Here is a 19,078-nt window from a genome sequence, read left to right on the forward strand (position 1 = left end):
AGTATCTATTAATTACCTGTAAATCATAAAACTGTATAAACTGTTCATCTGTTTAATAAGCGCAAAAACTTTATTTGAATTTAAAAACTGTGAATTGCATTGGTTTTACGGTAGTCATTCAGTTATTGCCATAGAATTTTCTATTGGGATCATTAAACATCTTGAAACATTGCTGAAACTATCTGTAGTGTATTGTTAGCAAGTGTGCTGTGGGTGTGCGAGTGTCCTCACATTGGCTGTTTTAAACTTCACAGAAACTGTTACCAATTATTTGTGAGGAGGAAAAGAAGGTAATATAAAAAGGGAATTTGTAGTAATGAATCAGTAGAGTTTGTCATTTGATACCTAAAGTGTGTGTTATTTATTAACAACAAATTTAAATGGATTATGGTAATTATATATTTTTCTAAAAAGTTCTATTTTATTGAAGAAAGATTTGATGCTATCATTAAAGGAAACTAAACCAAATATTACTTACATTTGTTATTAGTGTATATATAGAAGTATAGATCACTAGGTACTATTATTATGGTCATTTTACATTGTTATAGAAAGAATTGTATATATAATATCTAAACATTTATGAGACCATGCATTTGTCTTATTTTGGTGGTTCCACTTTTCCAGTAGTTTAAGTTTCATATTGATTGCCTATCGACCCAGTAACTAACGTCATCTAAACGATTGTGAGACCCTGTGTCTTATTTTGATGGTTCAACTTTTCCAGTATTTTGTTTTCTTCCGATTGTCTATCGACCCAGTAACTAACATCATCTACCGGTAAACGTTTTTGAGACCCTTAATATAATGTGTCTTATTTTGGTGGTTCAACTTTTCCAGTAGTTTAAGTTTTATATTGATTGTCTATCAACCCAGTAACTTAACATTGTGAGACCCTGTGTCTTATTAGTCCCCTGCCGTTTGAAAAACAGGGGAACTATAGGTTTACCCTCCGTCCGTCTGTCTGTCTGCAAGCTGTCTGTCTGTCACGCAATAGTTGTCCGGACAACTCCTTCTAAACTACTACTCCGATTTTAACTAAACTTGGTATACATGATCAGTATAACATGTAGTTGTGCATCTCACTGTTTTTTCTTTCGAAAAACCAATTTTCAAAATGGCCACCGGCTTCTCATTGGTTGAGGCTTGTCCGGACAACTCCTCTTAAAGAACTACTCTGATTTTAACGAAACTTGGTATACATGATCAGTATAACATGTAGTTAAAAAAAATGGGAAATAAATAGGTGCACTCCTATGTCAGGCAGGGGACTTTGTATTGCTGTTGCAATACTATCCATCCTTGTTTTGATGGTTCAACTTATGAAGTAATTTATGTTTTATAATGATTGACTATCAACCCAGTTACTAACATCATCTAAATATTTGGTAGACACTATATATATGTCTTATTTTGATCGTTCAACTTTTCCAGTATTTGATGTTTTCTATCGATTGTCTATCGGCCCTGTTACTAACATCATCTAAACATTAGACCATGTGTGTCTTATTTGTATGGTTTTTCTACCGATTGTCTATCCCCCAAATAAGTAACATCTTTTAAACGTTTGTGAGACCCTATTTTCTATTGTTAGACTATCGACCAGTAACTAATGTCATGTTTACTTCCCATGAAACACGTTTCCATAGCAATGTTTGGTGAAACATTAACATTTTCAAACAGTTGCGGCAATTTTTTCTATTCTGAAAACTAATAAAAGTTACCACTTACATATTATTAGTTTATTGGGATGTGTTTACAAGTCTGATTGTTTCTTTTCATCCAATCACTGTGCCTTTCTAGTATTTAGCATACATGTACATATCTTAAAAGTTGATGGGTTTTATTTATATTTGGATATAATACATGGATCATTATTATTTTGTGCTGATATATAAAAATATATATCGTTTTTCTAGTGATTATCAATAAATAATAATTTTTTCATAATCTCATTTAAAACTAGCTGATCATGTATATTCGTAATGGTATCCTTTATATCCAACTTTTACATTGTTTTAGAGCTTTTCTGGTATGCATATTCATGGGTCCATCTTTTGAAATTAAGCTTATCATGCATATTTATATAGTTACGTATTTAACTATTTACATTATCTATATACAGCTTATGCATGTTCATGAACCGTTTTCTGCTTTTGCTTTAGCCGCCACTTGATACAGTGTTTGTGGAACCCCCCGAATACACGGTGAGTCAGAGTAAAATGCTTGTGAGCTAATATTTCCACATGTCTATCTGTCGAACTGACTAACCTAAATACGGTATTTGTTTCAAAACCTGTCGAATGTGAGCTAATATTTCCACGTCTATCTGTTGAACTGACTAACCTAAATACGGTATTTGTTTCAAAACCTGTCGAATGGATGTTTCCACATGTCCATCTGTCGAACTGACTAACCTAAATACGGTATTTGTTTCAAAACCTGTCGAATGTGAGCTAATGTTTCCACATGTCCATCTGTCGAACTGATTAACCCAACTACGGTATTTTTTAAAAACTGTCAAATGTGAGCTGATATTATTACAGGTCTAACTGACTGTAACATAACTACACTATATTTAAAACTTTTTGGAATTTCAAACTGTTGAATAGTTTTTAATCCAACTATATCAAATTCTGTCGAATGCGAGATTTGTTACTGTCAGCTTTGAGCTAATATTGCCAAATGTATAACTGCCAACTTGACTAAAGTAATCTACTACTACTCATGCCACTATTTTGTAAACATACTTTACTTAGTGGTAATTTCATTTTAGCGAGGTTCACGCTGGTAGTATTATATATGCACACATTTTTGTTCTTACGTGTTGTTTTCTACGGCAGTTATTGGCTATGCGCCAATAATGTTTTCCTTAATCTTTTAAAATATATCCAGAAAACTATTGAAAGGGTATTTTCTTAAATCATTTGATTTGAGTATTTATTTTTACAACACTTAGTGATGTGATCAAAGTATTGTTTTGTTTTTGCATCGCCTGTAAAACGCAGGCGACATATAGTATCATTATGTCGTTGTCGGCGGCGGCATTTCCGTCCAATAATTCGAGTTTCATTGGACTGATCAAATTTTAATTTCATGCAGATCATCCTTACGAAAATAGCGTGTTTGGGATTTCTTTCAGGTCGGAAGAAAATTTGTTTCCTTGATTCTTGAAATCATCCATTTTCTGCACAGTCAACACATCCTCCTTTGTGGAGTTCTTGTTATATTCAGGGATGTGACCAAGATATTTCATTTATTCTATTTGGTGACGTGACCATGATAAGTTTACTACATTTGATGACGTGACGGGGATACATTTGATGACGTGACCAGGATATTTGATTTTACTACATTTGGTGTCGTGACCAGGATATTTGTTTTTACTACATTTGGTGCGTGACCAGGATATTTGTTTTTACTACATTTGGTGCGTGACCAGGATATTTGTTTTTACTACATTTGGTGACGTGACCAGGATATTTGTTTTTACTACATTTGGTGACGTGGCCAGGATATTTGGTTTTACTACATTTGGTGACATGACCAGGATACTTGTTTTTTTACATTTGATGCCGTGACCAGGATGTTTATTTTTGCAACATTTGGTGACGTGACCAGGATGTTTATTTTTGCAACATTTGGTGACTTGACCAGGATGTTTATGTTTTCAACATTCGGTGACGTGACCAGGATGTTTATTTTTGCAACATTCGGTGACGTGGCCAGGATGTTTATTTTTGCAACATTCGGTGACGTGACCAGGATGTTTATTTTTGCAACATTCGGTGACGTGACCAGGATGTTTATTTTTGCAACATTCGGTGACGTGGCCAGGATGTTTATTTTTGCAACATTCGGTGACGTGACCAGGATGTTTATTTTTGCAACATTCGGTGACGTGACCAGGATGTTTATTTTTGCAACATTCGGTGACGTGACCAGGATATTTGGTTTTACTACATTTGGTGACATGACCAGGATACTTGTTTTTTTACATTTGATGCCGTGACCAGGATGTTTATTTTTGCAACATTGGGTGACGTGACCAGGATGTTTATTTTTGCAACATTTGGTGACGTGACCAGGATGTTTATGTTTTCAACATTTGATGACGTGACCAGGAAAACAATAACAATATATACTTAGTATTTAGTTAGGGCCAATAAAGTGTATTGCAGACATCCTTTGGTATTTCTGAGTCCCTTGGTCGCCCTTGCAAAATATCTATTGTCAATTGCTCAATTATATCAAAAGTTGTCAAAATGATATGTTATGAGAGATATGCTAGTTCAGTATTTGTTGAGAGAAAGCTTTACTTTTAACTTCATTTTATACAAGCCAACCTATTCATTGGATCATTTTGAGCCTGTGCCGGTAAGGCATTTACATTTTGTTTTTACATTACGTTTGTTGACTTTCTGACAGCACGGTTTCTTCTAAAAGCTCCCGAAGAAATGTCATTATATATATCTTCAGTGTCTCTTGTTATCTCGGATCTTATTGCTTTTGTTTTGTTGTTTGTTTTAAATCTGTATAGAAAATTCAGATGACTTTCATGGTTTATCATATACTAAATTGTATCAGAAATCGCCCAAACGGTATATAAATGTCATTAATTGCTGTTAATAAAATGCTTACGCAAACAGCCTATTGAATCAAAAACATACTAGTGTAAATATACTTCATACCATTTACCCATGACTGATATGGCCAATAATGTATGGTTTTGATACGCTTTTGCTTTATAACTGATTGATGTTTTATCTCGATACATTTCTACTTAAGCTGATTGTAATATACTCATGTACATCTGACTTATTGTCGCCATGAACTTCATTGAAATGCTTATTTCAAAATCATCTTTTTAGGTCACCAGAGATAAAGTTTCAAGTGACCTATTCTAATCGTCTTTTGTCCGTTGTCGTCGGTCGTTCATCCGTAAACAATTTACATTTCCGTTTTCTCAGAAACCCCTCAACCAATTTTAAACGAAATTTTGCTGAAACCTTCCATGGCTAAAGATCAAGCAAAATTGTGATTTATATGGTCCCCATATCCAGGGGACTTGAATAAGGCAGAATCAAATACTCTTCATAGAAGAAGGGTCATAAGGTGCTTTACCAAAATTGTAAATTTTATGACCCTTGGGTTTCATGTTTGCCCCTTGGGTGGAAGTAAACTTTACTATAGTTTATGTACGTAATCACATTTGTACAGTCATTTGTTGGATTTCTTTTTGAATTAATTCTTACTTGGTCAAAATTAGCAGTTTTGGAAAGCAGCTTGATGGGATTCAAATGTTGGTCCGACTGCCCCCAGGGGCTGATGGGCGGGGTCAAAAAAGGATCAAATTGACAGAAATATTTCAAAATTCAGGTGATCGTTAAGGCCTCTGGGCCTCTTGTTTATTTTTTCCTTCTATATGGCTCTTAAGATGTTCCACAAGCTTGCAGCAGAACCTTTTTTGTTGGGCTTAAAAACGAATATAACATGTTTAAATATGTCTTGCGTAGATTGAGATAAGTTAAAACAAACAATAAAGAAACAGATAGGCTTTGTGTAAGCGATGAATCGTTCTGTGTTTAATTTCGATAAGATTATTCTAGGAAAAAAACGTTGCTTGAAATTAAACGAATAGAAGCTGGTATAATGTTTTCACATGAATATCGTAGATTCTAGGACTTAAATATTGACTAATATAGCAACCATGATGTAACAAACTTATTTGTACACTGTAATGATCAAACATTCTGAATATAATTTTGCCCCTTCTTTATTGAACTTTGAACCATATTTATTGATTGTACCATGCTATGGACTGAGGCATCAAGTTAATGAACTAAAAGGTCATTAAACATATAATTACCACAGATCCTCTATTTGTAATAATTTAATATAGTTTTTGAAGGCTTGGTACACTTTTTCAAAATCGTATTTACAGGATTCTTTTGAATACGTCCCACCCACACGTCAAATCGAACAGCCGTTTGTACCGGTAAGACCAGCACATGTATACTGTTCAAAATTTACTTTATTTTTAAATATTGTTCCAAAACTTTATATAGCTTTTTGATTATTTTTTTTTCTTGTATTTTTTTCTGCATGTGGCTGCTTAAATTGTATAAAGTTTTCTTTAATCTCATTTGGTTTCTGTATATGCACCAAATACGATGCAGGTTTTGATTACTGCAAAGAAATTACTGCAATTCATATACGTTACGTCCACATGAAAATTACTCCAAAGTTGCCAAACTCTGACAATTCGAATTTATTAATACAAAATTGATTAGTAACGTTTTGCTCTTTAAATAAACTTGACAGGATGCATTTGTGTACATCGACCCAATACCGTTTGATCAAGATGTGCCGGTAAGTTCAGTACATGCACTGGCAGTAGATATAGCTAATTGACAATGTGTTAAGGAAATCGTTAAATCCCTTGATTTATAGTATGTTAGGGATTCCTTTGCCCCCCTTCAATGTATGAGCATTTAAGCATTTTGAAGGTTTACATGGCAATATTCTAACGATCGCTCTGTATAAAGTCATATACTACTTTATGCTCAGCCAATGGCAAATATTTAATTAGACTTGTGTTACTATGGCGGTTAGGTATCCTTATATCCTTTGCTAACCTTTCATGAAACCTTTGCGATATGAAAGTGCATTGCTTTTGTGCTATGCTTGTGAAGATACTATTTTTTTCGCTGATTGTATCATTTCTTGAAATATTTCATTTTATTAAATTCCTTTCTTTTCAATAGCTGTGTAATATTCGTAAATTCAAAATTATTTATTGAGCCCGCTACGAACGAATGGAATTTTTATGAAACTTCATATATATTTAGGTCAAATTCCATATTCTGGACAATTAGTACTCCAACAATGTTAGATGTTCAACACGACGAGAAACTTGATCCAATAGGCGATTTACCCTATGCTGAATGTCATTTGAAGTTTGTTATTGAACATTTTATTGCATTTAAAATTTCAACTGTGTGATTAAGTACCTCCTTTTCATAAATTGAACAGGAAGTCCATAGTAGTAGGTGCTAAAGGCATAAAATAACGATTATTTACATACCCAGGCATAAATCAGATCAACCATCAGACTTGGGTGCTAAATAGAAAGGTGGAATACAGTAAACAAAAATCAAAAAAGCACTAAATCCATCTTTGATCCGCTTCTACTGCCGCCATAATTTGAAACTAGTTCAAAGTATTTATGAAAAAATAGAGGTGACTTGTTCTTAGCAAATATGGGACATATGATACCTAATCTGTGTGGACGCGCGGTTGACATAAAGCTTAGGGCTATAACGGAGATGATGAATCTTTCATTCCGCCATTATTTTATTTTAGGACAGAACAAGCATCAAAGAAACCATGCTTAGAAAATAGGCCTCTTATATTAAAGGATTAAACTGATAACGTGCATTTAATTTGGCTACAATTCCTATGGTTAGCAGATTTTTTTGGATATTGAAAAAAATATTTTAAGAAATTTTGAATTGTTTAGCAGTCGAGAAGTACGGTAGCTGGTGCGATTTGTAAATGACTATTACGGATGTTGCGAGTTAATTTACAATATTAATCACCCTTTTTTAATAATTAAACATCAATTTTTAATTCAATGCGTATCAATGTTGATATTTTTATTATGATCGTCCCTTGGAAGCATATGATTATGTAAGTATAGCACATAATATAATGTCACATACCACAAACTAGGAAGTAAAGAGATTATCTAGTAGACATAACTTGCATGTAGGAAAATACACATGTATACGGATATCCACATTAAGTACAGTAATTGTCATGCACGTGTTAGGTATGTATATATCTATATAGTTATTGTATAGTTCCTATATAGTTAAAAAATAATAAAAAGTGTTTCATTATCATAATGTTACATGATGTTCCTATTTTGGCAAATTTATTGAAATATGCCTCAAAATAAAGAGCAACTGCACAATATAATAAATGATGTATAGTTATAAAAACTGCTTTCTGTTGATATTTATAGTATGAGTATTTAAAAATATATCAAACATCACTCTTACAAGTAAGCTTTGGCCTCGCATGGACTACCAGGGATATTAGATTATATTTAAATATATTGTAATTAATGAAAGTATTACCTGCAACAGTTCTGCCACAGATTTAAACAGAAATGTTCGGGTTAACATTATCTGCTTATTGTGCAAGAGGATGGAAGAGAGCTGAGCAATATGTGTTGAATTCGAATTGTTTATCACTGTTCTACCACATAACGCGAATATGCCATAAATAGAATAATGCACATGTGTAATAACACGTTTGTTTCGTCCTGAATTATTATCGCACGATTGTTTATGTAGAGAAAACAATATGTCATTCAAATTCACCTGCCTTACATAGAAATGAATTTTGAAAGTTTTAATTGTATTCTATAAAAACAGGTTATATTATAAATAGAATCCTACTCTCGTGTCCATGTTAAATGGAATTTGTTAAACTCGTTTAATAATATAAGACGACGCTCTTTTGTGTTTCATTTATGGATTATCGGTCTGCATTGATGTTCCAATAACTCTGGTAATAAGGAATACTGGGAGTCTGGACTTAAGAATGCGGTGTTTATTGGAGTTTCTCAAAAAGGAATCAATATAACAGTTGCATTGAAATGTTGTTTTTGTATGGAAATCTCGACATCTCAAAATGTAGAAGTTCACGTTGAAAAATACATCGAAGAATTCTTTGTGATGTATGAGTTTGGAGGGGTTTTCTTTGTCATTGGTCAAGTTTAATATATATAAATGCCCAAGTTACGGGAACAAATTGATACGACGGTTTTAATATATATAAATGCCCGAGTTAAGGGAACAAATTGATACGACGGTTTAATATATATAAATGCCCGAGTTAAGGGAACAAATTGATACGACGGTTTTAATATATATAAATGCCCGAGTTAAGGGAACAAATTGATACGACGGTTTAATATATATAAATGCCCGAGTTAAGGGAACAAATTGATACGACGGTTTAATATATATAAATGCCCGAGTTAAGGGAACAAATTGATACAACGGTTTAATATATATAAATGCCCGAGTTAAGGGAACAAATTGATACGACGGTTTAATATATATAAATGCCCGAGTTAAGGGAACAAATTGATACGACTAGTAGATAACTGTTATGTAATGCAGATTAAAATACCGAACAAATACCAGTAGGAAGTACCATGATTGCAGTACTTTGATATTAACTTTTGTTTCAGTGCAGACTCTAACTCTCAACGACATAGCTTAGCTGAAACGTATATATGTGACTTTTGTTTCGGTGCAAATTCTTATAGCTGAATATATCTGTTTCTTATATTTTCTTCAATTCAATAGTATGAGTATGACCCAGAAGATCAGATTCCTTACCTACTATCGGAGGTTGGTCCTGAATTGACGAGATTAAGTTACTATGCATGTTGTGCGTGTTGTCTTGACATATGATATTTTGTTTAATTGTTCGATTTTGACGTGCACTTAAACGCATGCTGATTAGGAGTGCAGTAAACTAGATATATTCTATATGAAACATATTTGACTTGTATTTCATAGGTCAGTAACATGAAAATACACACGCTTTCCTTCGTACGGGTATAACAAAATGTGGCCTGGTACCTCAACTACTAGTAAATTTGTCTTTATTTTCGTTGAAACCAATAATATCAGAGTTTTGGGTGACAAAGATGCTATCATTAACATGTTACCTAGTTGTTAGCTACCATCAGATGTTTCCGTCTCAATTTTCTTTCAGATGTGTTTTTTTTTCCATTTTAATCTTTATTGCAGGTGATGACTTAGAGTTGTTATCATTGAATTCTCTGAAGGCCGTCGGTCTTTGCCATAAAATATGAACAACATTAGCTACATTTATCTTTTTTGTAGTATTCACGTGTGTGTACCAACATATGTTTACTTATTAGTTCTATGTTGTTTCGTTTGTAACTTTTCATTCTCCTAACCATTTATTGGCCCTAATCTGTTGAGTGTTGATGAAGAATATATTAATAATAATCATAATTATTAAGGAATACAGTGTTTGCCTGAATATGTAGTTAAATGCGGTGCTTGGCTGATTAGGTTATATGCGGTAAATGATCATGGACTATATCTAAAGCAATACAATGCATTCTTTGATCAGGATCTTCTGCAGCTTTGATTTGGCATGGTGTTGTTCTGTGGTAAACAAACATCCACTTGAAGTTGTCTAGAATTTAGCTGCAGAAGTCAGTATAATGTCGAATCGGTATGGCAAGCCGTTTTAACATTTAATCCCATTTCCTCTTAAGGTAAAATATGCTTCAAATTTATTTCACTTAAGTGAAATACTTTTTACCTTACGGTTAAAAGACTTTCTTTTGCATTATGTTTTATTTCACTAATGTGAAATAAATTTTATTCATCTTAAGGGAAAATCTTTTTCACTTAAGTGAAATAAAACTACATAAAGCAAATGCTGCTGTTGAGTAAATAGGACACCCACTCTCATGAATCAGATATGGACTAGTCCATCTATTGACCAAGCATTGGGTGTTTAATTTCTTACCAATTTGAGACCTTTTCTCTACTTCATTTGTTGTTAGTTAAATCAATATTATTTCCCATATGATTTACTTTCACTTATGTTTTATTTCCATTAAATATATGTTTTATTTCCATTATGATAAGTCATAAGAATGTGTCAAAGTTAAAGTTTACTCACGCTGTTTCTTAGTTGACATAGCATTGGATTACAGTGTTTAATGGTTTTAACAACATCTTCTTTGTCAAAATCGGTTATTTTATTTTATTTTATTTTAAAAATTAAAAATGAAGGGGTTTCTTAAACATGATTTTTAATTAATTCCAATATTTCAGTATTTTAGGACAAAATCTGTTCATAGTTATTAGTATGTATAAGCAAAAGGTTTACACTGAAGATATAAATCATAAGTGAAGTAAAACAATGGAAAAAGAACATAATGGAAATAAAGCATAAGGGAAATAAATCATAATGAAAATAAAACATAAGGGAAATAAAACATAATGAAAATAAAACATAAGGGAAATAAAACATAAGTGAAATAAATCATAATGAAAATAAAACATAAGGGAAATAAAACATAAGTGAAATAAATCATAATGAAAATAAAACATAAGGGAAATAAAACATAAGGGAAATAAAACATAATGGAAATAAAACATAATGGAAATAAAACATAATGAAAATAAAACATAATGAAAATAGAACATAAGGGAAATAAAACATAAGTGAAATAAATCATAAGGGAAATAAAACATAAGGGAAATAAAACATAAGTGAAATAAATCATAATGAAAATAAAACATAAGGGAAATAAAACATAAGGGAAATAAAACATAATGGAAATAAAACATAATGAAAATAAAACATAAGGGAAATAAAACATAATGAAAATAAAACATAAGGGAAATAAAACATAAGTGAAATAAATCATAATGGAAATAAAACTTAAGGGGAATAAAACATAAGTGAAATAAATCATAAGGGAAATAAAACATAATGGAAATAAAACATAAGTGAAATAAATCATAATGAAAATAAAACATAAGTGAAATAAATCATAAGGGAAATAAAACATAATGGAAATAAAACATAAGTGAAATAAATCATAAGGGAAATAAAACATAATGGAAATAAAACATAAGTGAAATAAATCATAAGGGAAATAAAACATAAGGGAAATAAAACATAAGTGAAATAAATCATAATGAAAATAAAACATAAGGGAAATAAAACATAAGGGAAATAAAACATAATGGAAATAAAACATAATGAAAATAAAACATAAGGGAAATAAAACATAATGAAAATAAAACATAAGGGAAATAAAACATAAGTGAAATAAATCATAATGGAAATAAAACTTAAGGGGAATAAAACATAAGTGAAATAAATCATAAGGGAAATAAAACATAATGGAAATAAAACATAAGGGAAATAAAACATAATGAAAATAGAACATAAGGGAAATAAAACATAAGTGAAATAAATCATAAGGGAAATAAAACATAATGGAAATAAAGCATAAGGGAAATAAAACATAAGGGAAATAAAACATAATGGAAATAAAAAAAATAATGAAAATAGAACATAATGGAAGTAAAGCATAAGGAAATAAATCATAAGTGAAATAAAACATTAGGGAAATACTTTCTTCTTTTTTTTACCTTGGAGAAAATAAAACATAATGGCAATAAAAACAATGAAACTTCATGATGATAAAACAGTATCTTCAAGTTATGGTTGTGGATATATAAATGGGGTATAAAACCGGTTTGGAGACAGGGTCCAAGGGGAGGGTTCATTCCATTATACCATTGGGTGGATAGGAGGACAGAGTGGCAGTAAGAATATATGGTCAGTTTTATTTACCTTAAGATGAAAAGAATTTCGCTTAAGGGACAAGTATTTTGCATTATTGTATGTCAGCACATTTTTTTTTCACTTAAGTGAAATTCTTTTTGTCTTAAGGGAAGTTAGCAATTATTTGCATTATGTTTTATTTTACTTAAGTGAAATTCTTTTCACCTTAAGGTGACTAAATTATTTGCATTATGGTTTTTTTCACTTAAGTGAAATTCTTTTTTCACTTCACTTAAGTGAAAAAAATATCCCCTTAAGAGGAAATGGGATTAAATGTTAAAACGGTTTGCCATCAATCGGTGCATAATTCACCAAATTTTGTGGTAATGATTTGTGTACAATAGCGGTGACTCAACTCAAAAAGTTGACTGGATATCTTCGTGCTAATAACCTGCTTCCTTTGTCGACAAATCTTATTGGTTTAATTCTGAGAAAGGTAGTGAAAGTTGTACAAAATAGTTAGACAACCAGATGGGATAGCTGGTTTAGAGGGGACACTGTCACTAAGATTGTATAGGGGATAGATCAATCAGTTATTGGTTGATTTTGACTGAACATGCATTATTCAGAAGTCTTGCTCCTCCCGGGAACATGAAATGTCTTGAATTTTGTAGGGAAGCCTGTAAATTGCATGGTGCATGATACACTTGGTGTGGTCTATCGTGAATATCATCAATACTTATTACTAATGAAATGCTACTGTACATGTTTACACATTTAAATGGTATGATATTCACTTTTGCTCATTCGGCTGAATTTCGATTATGCTAATTGTCCTTTCTACGAAAAAAATAGTATGTTTGAATAGTTTTATTTATTTATTTATTTATTTATTTGTCGTTTCCTGTTTGAGTTTTCGGTCTCCCGATTATTATTTTTTTCTGTGCATATTAAACATCGGAGTTACTTGTGTTAGCACGTTTTGAATTGATTACTTGTTTATTACAGAACACACCGCCAGTGAGACCGCGCATCAATCCGACCCATGAGTACCAAACCTTGCCAAGATATACTCATTCCAACTTCAAACCCCTCCCAATTCTGAAAGGAACCAAGACATCATCGATGGCAATGGGAGGGGCAGGATATCAAATAAAATCAGGCGGTCAGGTGGTCAAGCCGCCACCGCCATATTCCATGGATGACTTCATGCAGAAAATGAAGGAAAATGCAAAGAGAAAGAAAAAGAAGGTAACAAGGAAACGTAGGAAGATGAAGCCAAAAACAGCTCCATTGGACGATAATGTTGACGTATATATGGGACATGTACGCCAAACTCCACTTCCCAGTAAAATCCATACGCCAATAGACTTTGAGATGTCCCGCATACCGTCCGAATCACCGCCACCGTACGCTTCTCCTCAACCTAAGGGATCCAACTCCGGAAGCAGCCGTAGTCCAGGCGACGGCGAGTCCATTGAAAATGTTAGCCAGGGCAGCCAATCGCCGCCGACGGCTATATCGTTCCTGGCTGCCAAACCGCTTCAGGATTTCCCTCCTGTACTGCATCCTAGAGAAGCCTTTGTGAAGACACCAACATTTAATTCATCAGGGCCAACCTCTTCCCAGCGAGGTAGCTCTCTTGGCAATCATCGTCGAACAGCCTCTCCGGTATCACTTAACCAACCACGAGCCAACTTGGGTCGTGCCCCGTCCCCCTTCCTGCACATGCGCGATGGGCCAGAGAATCAGCCTATCGACATTGATGTGGACACTGATAGCATGTTGGGCGTTGAGGAAATTGATAATCCAGCATTTGAGGGTGATGGTGGCAATCGGGCAAAGTCGAACAGCCCTACCCAGAGCCAGCCATTATTTGAGGAAAAGGATAATTAGACCGGATAAGTAATTCAACACTCACAGAAATATCATTTTAAAGTGACTTTCAAACCACACCGAAGTGCCTATAGATATTTTAGCAATCCATTGCTTTCTAAAAAAAAATATGCTTTTCAACGATTCAAATATATACCACGAAATGACATTAGCAGTTTTTTTTACCTGTTTTGGTTATCAGTGATATGAAGTGATATTTCAGTTTTGACATAATGTGATCAACTGTTCATTTGGCTTAAATATCGTGAAAGATGTGTCTAAGCATGTGGCCTTCTTGATTTGAACTCCGTCCAGATATATCTGATTAATGTTAAGTCCCGTGTCTTACAACTTTGAATGAAATGTAAAAATATTACTTTAAGATATAATCCAAAAATATGATATACTGATAGCTAAATTATTGTTTAATGAATTTTAAATACTTAAATCTGTTATTTGAAGCTATATCTGATAACAAATAAGTGATGAATGTGTCCAAATAATGTATTTTCACAGTTCTACAAATCCGTCCATAACTGGTACTTTTTATGACTGTGATATTAGGGAAATTTGACCAGATTAATCTGTCATAATATTAAAACGTTTTATTCATACATTTTTTTTTTACATTTATATAAGAATATTTTTCTGTGATACAATTACTGGAGACTGTGATAACTGAATGAGTATTACCGGCTTACCACACTTTTACAGTGTCGGTTTAACATGTCTGAACGGAAGCAGATTGCAGTGTTATTTAATTTTATTCCAACATCTTTCTGATGAGTACATGGACGTAGAAAATTGTGATTTTTTTCCGGGAAACATGCATATTATCATCAATAAAGAAAAAAATCCGCTTGAAATATGTATAATGATTCAGTACAATATGTTGGTATATTGATAATGGTGTAAGCCGGTAACACTCAACGTCACGTGATTTGTTATATATTGCAACTATTACCGGTATTTTCGTTTCTCTTATTTTTGTTATGGTTTTTATATCTTTTGTATGACAAGGCTTAGCTCCCAATCGTCCTCTCTGGCAATACACTGGTATGATAGCAGTTGAAATAAACTCATAAAACATAATTGTTCTAAAGCACGAATTTAAATTTTCAAATTTTAATTATGACTGCTTGTGAACGATTATGTAAATAATTCTGAAGAAAAGCATGCTTGATATCTCATGTGTATTTACTATTGGAGCAAGGAGTTGATAGTCTTCAAATATGAAATAAAGTTATAACTTTTACAAGCAACTTCCATGTTAAATAATTATTGTTTAATAAAAGTTTTCACATTTTAATTTCGTTCATATGTGTCTTCTTTATTATTTACATTTACGGTATTGGGGCGGTTCTGTTCATCGACGACAGCCACCAGATTTCAAATCAAATCCAAATAATGGATGGTAGTTATGAGAAATGGTAGATATGTGAACCAAGGACAGTTACAACGGAACCACTCAGAATATCAATGACATTCAGAAAAAACAACAAAGAATAACAACATAATAACCAAATCATACTGTAAATTACTTACATTTGGCATGGAATTTATTTTCGCGTTATCACGCGAGGAGTGACGATCAAGATCATTTTTACAAAAATGACACATCTGGATAGCGGTCAAGCTATAGCTGTCTCTTACCTATATGTGAATCCTGCATAGTCCATGAATCTAAAGGCTCATCACTAGCGAATTTATAGTCATTTCTAGATCAGCTAATATGTCTAAAAGAGGAAAGTTAAAAATATAAAGTCTTCGCGAAATCTTAAGAAATCTACAGTAATTCAAACTATAAATCGAATAAACGAGGGTAAAATATATAGATTTGCTTTGTATAAAAGTACAAGGAGATAAAGACCAGATGATCCGGAAGAGTAAGCGTCTTCTGCTTCATCGACAACACTAGCCATACAAATCTTGATGAGAATCAAAATGAGAACTACGTTGATGACAACGGAATCTTGAGGCATATCAACAAGCACCAAACACGTCTGATTTCATATCGCATACGAAAATAGAAAATTTCCAAGTTAGATCATGATGTTGACCATAAAATTTTCCCGTGGTTTTCATCAGCCTGAGTCTCAAAATTGTGTGTGCATTATTTTCAGTCGATAGCTGTCACGGAAATTATGATAATTGGAACAAGTCCTTGAATATCGAATCAACATGGACATAAAGCCCGTAGGTAGGGGGAGCAGTTATGTTACTATCAAGAAATTGAAAATTAACAATTGGGAAATGGAAATCATCACGCTTACATAACCAAGCTGTTCCTGCTTGTTGTAAATGATGATCGAGGTAGGGGGTTGATTGTGAAGTGTCTGTTGTGTCCTTGATTGAAAGTTTGACTGGGCATATCAGATCGACATGGTCAATAAAAACATTCTTTAAATATGACAAATCGTCAAGATACCTATGGGTGAAATTAAAGGAAAGAGATGTAAAATCAAACTTAACATCGCACAGGTGAGATCTTTGTTGTAAAAATGTTTAATATTCTTTATCAATCTACGCCTCTCGTAAGCCTGAAGTTCCCCCCCGTCACCAGACAGTATATATCGCGGAAAACGTGGTATGGTAACGTGTCGGTATCGTACTTTAAGAAAGAGAAGCTTACTATACGGAAATAGGAAACTCGAGTAGTGAAATGGAATCGCAATGATCTCCATATTAGCTTAGTGGTAAACTGTTACTGGTGTTTAAAATCGTGAGAACGAATCGAAGAAATAGTTGAAGAGCCTTGTTACCTAGATTCCCAGTTCTTTGTGATATGTACGTTCGACAAGGTCGATAGACTTCTTTCTTTAAACACAATACATCGTCAATATATCTAAAATGGAAATCGAGTGGTCTCGAAATGAACTTTTCGTTAATAAAAGTGTCTTGTCATGCAGCCAAAGTACAAATTACCACCACTCTTCTCAAATAGCTTAAATGAAGAGGTAGGTGACATCTTTATCCAACCTTGTTCGTCCGTGTTTGTTTGCTTCTCGAAACAGGGAGGCATTATGAAGCATGACTATCTCCCATGGCCACCGAACAAAATGTGACGGTGTGGAACACGGCATCCCACCGAACAAGACATTATGAAGCATGACAATCTCCCACCGAACAAAATGTGACAGTGTGGAACATGACAATCTCCCACCGAACAAAATGTGACATTGTGGAACATGACAGTCTCCCACAGAACAATAGGTGATAAAACAAAATGTGACAGTGTGGAACATGACAGTCTCCCACAGAACAAAATGTGACAGTGTGGAACATGACAGTCTCCCACAGAACAAAATGTGACAGTGTGGAACATGACAGTCTCCCACAGAACAAAATGTGACATTGTGGAACATGACAGTCTCCCACAGAACAAAATGTGACATTGTGGAACATGACAGTCTCCTACAGAACAAAATGTGACAGTGTGAAACATGACAATCTCCCACAGAACAATAGGTGATAAAACAAAATGTGACAGTGTGGAACATGACAATCTCCCAGCGAACAAAATGTGAAACATGACAATCTCCCATAGAACAATAGGTGATAAAACAAAATGTGACAGTGTGGAACATGACAATCTCCCACAGAACAATAGGTGATAAAACAAAATGTGTTTCAGAATTGAAAATGTGAGTTTATGGTATAGTTCTTTGTAAAACAAAGGGAGATGATGACATCTCGTATACTAACGCCTTAGTTTGGGGATAGTGTTGGGGGGGGAACGAGATTTCCGGGAGATAGTCCATAGTCAGATACCTTGGTATGTAATCCTACACTTTTTACGAGAGAAAGTTTTCTATGAATGGACACACATATATTAGATAAAAAAAGTGTTTTAATGAATGGACACATATATATAAGATAAACTAGGATGTATAGATGTTATATATTGTGATTTTATGAACGCATTTGATACGGCTGCACATCAACGTATAATCCATAACAAGTTACATGGTATATATCAAAATACGGTGTTCCTTGGGTGTTTTCATCTTGGTAGCTGTTCTACTTGGAAGAAGACAGCGAATTGTCGTGAACAGAGAGAAGGCAGCGTGGTATCAAGTAATATATAATGTATATACGATGAGGGGTCGGTTTTAGGTCCACTTAATTTAAATTTGCTTAGTGAAACTTAGTGAACGGCTGCCACCTAGGTGACAGGCAAGTGTGTCACATCTGTGCCATCCGACCACCGTTGATAAAAATATATTTAAAAAAGATGAATTGGGCAAAGAAAGTGGAAATTTTAAGTATTATATATCATAAGCTATTTTACACTTGTATAGATTTATATATACATCTTTCAAGGAAACCACATTGAATATGCAAATCAGGACTGATGCGATGAAAATATACAGATTTTAAAAGTTGATATAGTCTATATGTTCGAAGCGCCCATAAAAAAACCCACTTGAATTACCAATATAAGCCTATAGGAGATCACGCGGCGACATGATAGAAGTTTACAGAATTAAACCCGAGATTTCAAAACCGGGGAAGATTTATGGGGCGCCGTTTTACTATTTATTCCCATTTGGTGATATCACCTATTCGAATAGGTGATATCACCTATTCAATCAGTGATATCACCTATTCGAATAGGTGATATCACCAATTCATTTTTCAAATAAGTGATATCACCTATTCGAATAGGTGATTGATATCACCTATTCGAATAGGTGATATCACTCATTCGAATAGGTGATATCACTTAATGAAACGAATAGGTGATATCACTTATTCGAATAGGTGATATCACTCATTCGAATAGGTGATATCACCAATTGGAATAGGTGATATCACTTAAAAATATTCT

General features: G+C 33.4%; 1 protein-coding gene across 14 annotated transcripts in view; it reads left to right on the forward strand.

The window, feature by feature from the left end:
- LOC117344449 overlaps window positions 1-15,563 on the forward strand; it is a 48,396-nt gene extending 32,833 nt beyond the window's left edge. Inside the window, exons 29-35 of one of the 14 annotated variants that reach the window (XR_004536190.1) lie at window positions 255-290; window positions 2,166-2,207; window positions 4,342-4,377; window positions 5,945-5,998; window positions 6,325-6,372; window positions 13,381-14,405; window positions 14,454-15,563. Coding sequence is in view for 13 of the 14 variants with exons in the window: in XM_033907181.1 (XP_033763072.1) it covers window positions 255-290; window positions 2,166-2,207; window positions 4,342-4,377; window positions 5,945-5,998; window positions 6,325-6,372; window positions 13,381-14,268 (1,104 nt within the window). In the remaining variant the exon portion in view is untranslated. Of the gene's footprint in view, window positions 1-254; window positions 291-2,165; window positions 2,208-4,341; window positions 4,378-5,944; window positions 5,999-6,324; window positions 6,373-7,681; window positions 7,693-13,380 lie in introns of all 14 variants that reach the window. The other 13 variants (XM_033907191.1, XM_033907181.1, XM_033907180.1 and 10 more) reach the window with 13 other exon arrangements.
- The last annotated feature ends 3,515 nt before the right edge of the window (window positions 15,564-19,078 follow it).

Source organism: Pecten maximus, chromosome 16 (genome assembly GCF_902652985.1).
Source record: "Pecten maximus chromosome 16, xPecMax1.1, whole genome shotgun sequence".
Taxonomy (NCBI): Eukaryota; Metazoa; Mollusca; class Bivalvia; order Pectinida; family Pectinidae; genus Pecten; species Pecten maximus.